Source organism: Macaca thibetana, chromosome 3 (genome assembly GCF_024542745.1).
Source record: "Macaca thibetana thibetana isolate TM-01 chromosome 3, ASM2454274v1, whole genome shotgun sequence".
NCBI lineage: Eukaryota > Metazoa > Chordata > Mammalia > Primates > Cercopithecidae > Macaca > Macaca thibetana.
In genome coordinates, this window is record NC_065580.1 from 72,259,814 (window position 1) to 72,265,813 (window position 6,000).

Sequence of the window (6,000 nt, forward strand, 5' to 3'; positions counted from 1 at the left end):
TTTAGATATCTGAAGTACTTTTACATTTACAAAGTGCTTTCACATACACCATGTCATTTTATTCTCACGACTTTAACAGGCAGGTGCCATCATGTAAAAGGTGCCACTTAACATGTAAAATAACTTCAGAAAACAATGCCTTTGTCTTCAGTTCATAAGTATATCCTCCTGAAATTCACAGTACAGAATCCAAGTCATGGGTCGTTAGAAACGTCTAGAAACACATCAATCTCAGGAGGATAAATCAAGAGAATAGGATGGATCAGACAAAATCTACAAGCACAATGGCAGAAAGTGTGCCTCTGTTATAAGAATGGCGTGAGCTTTGTAAACAATAGTGTTATACAGGGGTGCCTCTGTAGTACCTCTGTGTTGGAGGGACATTATTCATTCATACACATGATAATGACCCTTAATTGGATACTCCATAGGTAACAGACAAAATAAAACAAGAACTTTTCGTCTTAAAATTGTAGTGGTGGAATTCATCCTTCAGTATGTATTCAGGTGATTCCTCTGGGATGACAACTGAGTTACAGGGGGCTAAATGTACCCTCCCCTTTTCCCTCCAATATCACAAAGAGCCCCCAAAAGGGATTTTGTTGTTTTTAACAAAGAAAATACACACTAAAAAAGTCATCTATAGCTTTTTAATATATAATCTCATCTTCCAAAACACTCATTCTCGCAATCTCAGTATCTTTTGTCCTTCCTTCACTAGCTAAAGCAGAGGTATAATGCGGTTCCAACTTCATAACCATTTACTGCCTTATTTATGTATTTATGATTCTTTGATGCTTTCTAGCTTCAGTCTAAACTGCGTTGAGAACAAAGCACCGCACAAATCACCAGCCTGGGAAAAGAGGAGACAAGTTAAAACCTCCGAGGAAGATTCTGTAGCTACTTGGTCTCTCTGAGTCTGTAGAGAGTTTGGTATTTCAAAGGTCAGTCTTGGGTCTCTCCACTTTGATGACTAATGTTAAATTGTTTGACTTTTTACAAAAATATTTAGCTGTGCTTATTTACATAATTTCATCCTCAGCGCACACAGTAGGCATGTATTTGTTGAACAGAAGCCCTAAATGGATGAGAAAAAAGATCTTTCTGCTACACATTTTCTCAAGATCGAGAAAAGTAAAATCACAATCCAATTTGTAGAAGTTTTTGTACAACCCAACTTGTAGAAGGCATTCCTTTTTAATGTAAAGCTATGCATCTCTGTTTAAAAAGGAAAAGGATGACACAACCAAACAATGTCAACCACACAATGGGGAAATTCCAGGATCACTAAGAAAACACCATTATCCTAAGTCACACATTTTCATTTAATACTGGTTACCACGCAGGAGAGAGTAAGAACTGCTGTCTCCCCACTCACTCGCACACCCCATCTGGGAAAAGCATGGGCAGAACATTTATGATCTAACCATCCCACATCTTGGACTCACATTTAACCCTTTGGAGAATTAGTCTAAAGAGTATGTCCGCCCAGAGATATAAAGTAAAACAGACACAGGGATAACAGTTTTGGAAGAAATTTTTATGACGCTGTTTGAAATTGGGCATCAGCACTCAAACTCCTTAGACCACCAGCAGTCATTCTTATTACGCAACTTTAATAAAGAGAAACTGAGAGTATGACTGGCAAAAATATTATGATGTTTCTGCATCTTCTTAACCTGATTTACACTAGGCTCCACCCATAAAGTTCCCACTGATTACCACACAGCATCCTCATTCTCCAGTCTCACCTACTAGGTCTTTCAAAAATTCCCCAACGGCATGGCCAGTAAAAATATGCGGGAGCTAGCGGGGCATGTCTCCGGTTGGCTTATCCTGTCCCTAAAACGCACCCACCTCCCCCGGACCCTCCTTCAGGGAGGGCAGGGAGAAAACGCTTCTAAGTTGCACAGCTGCAGGGAAGCCTGCGCAGGTCATGTTTTTTGACTCGTCTTTCGGCTCGCTGTCTGGCAAGGTCACCGGTTCTGGCTCGCGGCTCTGTCGACAAAACTTAACTCTCACTCTGTAAGATCAACAAGTCGCGCAGGACCTCCCCAGTCGCCCTCTGCCCCACACCTTTCTGGGCCTGAGGATTCCCGGCTCGGCCCTCTCCGCGCGCGCGGCCCCAGACTGCAAGGGCGCAGCTCCCTGGCTCACCTGACCACGTTGGGGTGCTCGAAGGTCTCCAGGTGCCTCAGCACCGCCACCTCGCGGATGGTGGAGAGCGGCATGCCCTCCTCGCCCGTCTGCACCCGCACGCGCTTCAACGCCACGAAACGGCCTCCGTTCTTCAAGTCGCGGGCCTTGAACACCTTCCCATAGGCGCCCTCCCCGATCTCCGCCACGCATTCGTACTGCTGGTCAGCGCGGCACAGGCCGTCCTTCTCCATGCCGCCTGGACGCCGCCCGGCGCGTCGCCGCTGGGGCGGGCGGGGGGTGCGCTCAACTAGCTGGCGGCCGCCGCTAGCCTACTCCGGGGCTCCCCGGAGATTGGTCTAGCTTTCCTTGCTCCCTGCTGGCTCAGGCGCTCGGGCGCTGGGGCTCTCGCGGCTGCGGAGGCTGGATGGAGCGACCTCCCCGCGGGGCTGGCGTAACTCTGGTGCCGCCGCCGCGAAACTCCGCCTGCAGAGTCGCTGCTGCCGCCGCCTGAGAAGCGAGCCGATCCCTCCTCTTCCCTCCCCGAAGCGAAGTCCTCAGCACAGACAGAGACGATTACATAGCCTCTGCCCAAGGGCGTCTCAGTCCAGAATCATTGCACCTAAAGGAGGAGACGGGAGGATAAGAAGAAAGTGCAATCAGACAGCCCAGAAGCCTTCCTCGGGGTTCCTCCAGACTCCCCTCCTCCTCCTTTACGAAGCCTCCATCGCTACCCTCCGCGCGCTCCTGCCCTCTCCCAAGCCGCTTAAGCCTTCCTGGTTCCTCCGAGAAAAGCGAAGTTACTTTTCTTTCCCTGCAGGGCTGAAGCCGTCTTCGCGCGGAGAGGTTGCAGGGGCCCCTCGGGGATGAGCGAGCGGCGCGGGACGCAGTGGAACGGGAGGGGGCGTGCCGAGCAGCCCAGAGTGTGCCGGGAGCGCGGGGGAGGGGAGGCGCCGGGCACGTCAATGTCACGGCTTAATATTTATCCCTATATCATTGTGTTGCGTCGCTACCCTCCCCGCCTCCTGAGGCCCGGACGTGCAGGGAGATGGGGTCCAGGGGTGCCGGAGGGCGTTCAAGGGTCGCGCACAAGCTGGAGCGGAAGGACTGTGGGTCCATCCGTGTGGGGCCGCAGAATGTGGGTGGGGGCTCCCAGGACCCTGTAACCCGATGCTGTGAGTGTGCGAGAAGGGGTGGTCAGACATCTGCTCAGAAATTGCTTCCTTTCTTTCTACTTTCAGTTTTTCTACGAGGAGACATTTAAAAACGACTCGCATACACAAATGGTCTCTTTGGGGTAAAGGAGTCTCGGTTGGAAACGGAATTCTCTCTCCGACTGGGAGGACCTCCCTGGTGGAAACCTTGGGAAGACCAGCCATCTGGTCGGGGAGGGTTGGGGCTAATCGGGGGTGGGCGAACGAGAGGTCCTGGGGGAGGGGAGACACTGTCCCCCACGGGATCCCAAGGGTGGGAGAAAGGGGTGTTCGTCACAATTTCGCTTGTCGTCTTCTTAAAGAATAATTTCAGGAAGAGGATAGCTTAATCGCGCCTCGTCCTGAAGTTTTAAATTGATTTCGACCTGAGCAAAACTCAACCTCGCTTTCAAAGGGTGGGGGGTGGGGGGTTAAACCCTGCGCCTCCAGGGGTGAGAAACAAGGTCTCTGCCCTCGGGGCCCGGACTCGCGAACCTTTTCCCACTCCCAGGACCACCCCGCTGTAGGTAGCGGAGGTGGCTGCCCCATTCCCTCTCCGGCTAAAGGCCGGGTCCAGGCTGCAGCCGGACGCCCCCGGAGCCCTCTGCATAACAAAGCGCCGGAGAAGGGTACCCTAACTTTCCCTCCCCATTCAGCAGCTATCTGGGACCTAGGGAGCCTCCCTCCCCCACGGCCGCCGCGGCCTCGGCAGGACTTTCACCACGCTGGCCGCGTGTCCGGAATTCCCGGGGCACCTCGGAATTACCTGCCTCGCAACCGCTGCCCCGCTCGCCTTTTGCCAGGAATTAAACAAACGGCGCGACCCCCACGATGAGCGCGTGGAGCGGACCGCGGCGAAAGCAGAGCTTCTGGCACTCACTCCATTCAGAACTTTCCTTAAAAGCCGAGGAAAGAGCCCCCAAGGACTGCCCGGGCGTCTGAGCCAGGTCGAGGGCCACACAGGTAGCCGGGGAGCCGCCGCCGGCCGCCCAACCCGCCTCTCCTGCGTCCCCCCATCCCCCTCCCGCTCGAGTCTAGCCCCGGGCTCCGCAGCGAAGGAAGCGTCGGGGACGTCCCACCCCCGCAGGGAACTTCGCCTGCTGCCCCCGCCGGGCCCCGCACTACCCTGACTCTCCCCCCACTCGCCCCCCAGACGGTCGGCTTCGGCGGAGAGAAACGGGAGCAGCAATGCCTTTTCCCCCCCTCTCCTCCACTTTTTTTTTGTTGTTGTTGTTGCTTTCCCACGCTGGCTGAATGTGACTTGACCCCATTTCAAAAAAAGTTTGACATAGTGCTTCAACATTTCCGCATTCCTCCGCGACTACAAAGGCTGCAGCCGCCTCCTTCTGCTTTCTGTCTCTGCTCTCTGTCTTCACACTCAATGAAATCCTTCATGCGCCTCTCCCGAAGCCTGCCAAGCACCACAAGGGTCGCCACCAGCACGGCAACAAGAGGCCACACCGTGGACCGCGACTCCCGCGTGTGCGCACACGCAGATGCGCCCATATGCACACGGACGGGCGCCCTGCGGGGACAAGGGCTGCTCACCACGGGGCGTGTGTTTAACTCCAATATTTTAAATGATAAAAGTAAACTTGGAAACTAAAGCAAACGTGCGTCTTCGTGGGGCTCCAAGCCTGGGCACTGGCCGGCTGCGTGCACTCTTCTGTGCATAACACGCCCGCAGGAAGCCTGCGTTAACATTTGTCTCGTGGAGGGGAAGGTGGAGCCCACACCCACACCTCAGCGAGCTGGCGAGGGAGTTTTCGTGGGGGAAATGCAAGCACATTCTCCAGCATGGAGTCCCTAGAGGCAGTGCATTTTGAACCCTAAATGTGAATTATTATGTGAATGTCCGAGTAGAGTTCCAGTTCCGTTTGGAGAAACTGGATGAGGAGTGTTCTGTGTGAGTGTGTGTGCGCACGGGTACGTGGAAGCAGGATCTCGGTGTCGCGGGTGTCCCTAGCGTAGGATCTCCCCCTCTCGTCAGATTAGAAACCTCTAGCTCCCCAAAACTGGCCCCCATAACCAACGCCGTCTCAGTTCGTAAGGGGTTAACCAAAGCCGATTCCAGGGAAACACAGGTCCCCCCCACCCCCCGCCAGCCTCCACTTACCCCACCCACAGTTCTGCCTCGGACCCCAGCCAATCCCCCATATCTCCCCAGGGACCCCCCACCCCGCAGCCCACCCACCCGAGCGCACAGCTCCTCACCTGAGGGGCCCAGTCGCGTCGGGCCTCCTGAGGGGGCTGCGAGTGTCAGTCGGCTCTCCGCACGTGTCCGCGGCCTCGCGGAGCAGGTAATCAGACTCTGGGGAAGGAGTTACCAGCACTCTCTCCGGCGAGGGGGTGGGCACAGCGGCGGAGGGCGGAGGGAAGGCGGAGGGCGCCGCCCGCGCCGCTAGCTGGGGGCGGACGGGGGCCGCGGGGCTCTGGCCGGCGCTGGGGGCCCCAGCCAGGGAGGCAGCGGGGGCGACCGCGCGGGGTGGGGGCAGGGACCCGAGAAGCCAACTCTGCCGGAGACCCACCCAGCGGCGAGGCTGGGGGCTCGTGGCGCAGTGGCGAGAAAGTGTGCAAATTAAAGCCTTCCGGAGAGAAAGGAGGCGGCCAAGCCCCGGCAGTGCTCCGAGCTCCGGGCTCCCTAGCTCCCTTCTACGAGTCGGGGGCTAGA

General features: G+C 55.5%; 1 protein-coding gene across 3 annotated transcripts in view; it reads right to left on the bottom strand.

The window, feature by feature from the left end:
- Positions 1-5,698, bottom strand: part of CDK6 (cyclin dependent kinase 6) — a 236,288-nt gene extending 230,590 nt beyond the window's left edge. The window contains exons 1-2 of one of the 3 annotated variants that reach the window (XM_050785352.1): positions 5,544-5,698; positions 2,158-2,758 (exon numbers count right to left, since the gene is read on the bottom strand). In XM_050785352.1, the coding sequence (XP_050641309.1) occupies positions 2,158-2,390 (233 nt within the window). In that variant the 5' untranslated portion in view covers positions 2,391-2,758; positions 5,544-5,698. Of the gene's footprint in view, positions 1-2,157; positions 2,759-2,940; positions 4,034-4,095; positions 4,366-5,543 lie in introns of those variants that run through there. The other 2 variants (XM_050785354.1, XM_050785353.1) reach the window with 2 other exon arrangements.
- Positions 5,699-6,000: the final 302 nt, after the last annotated feature.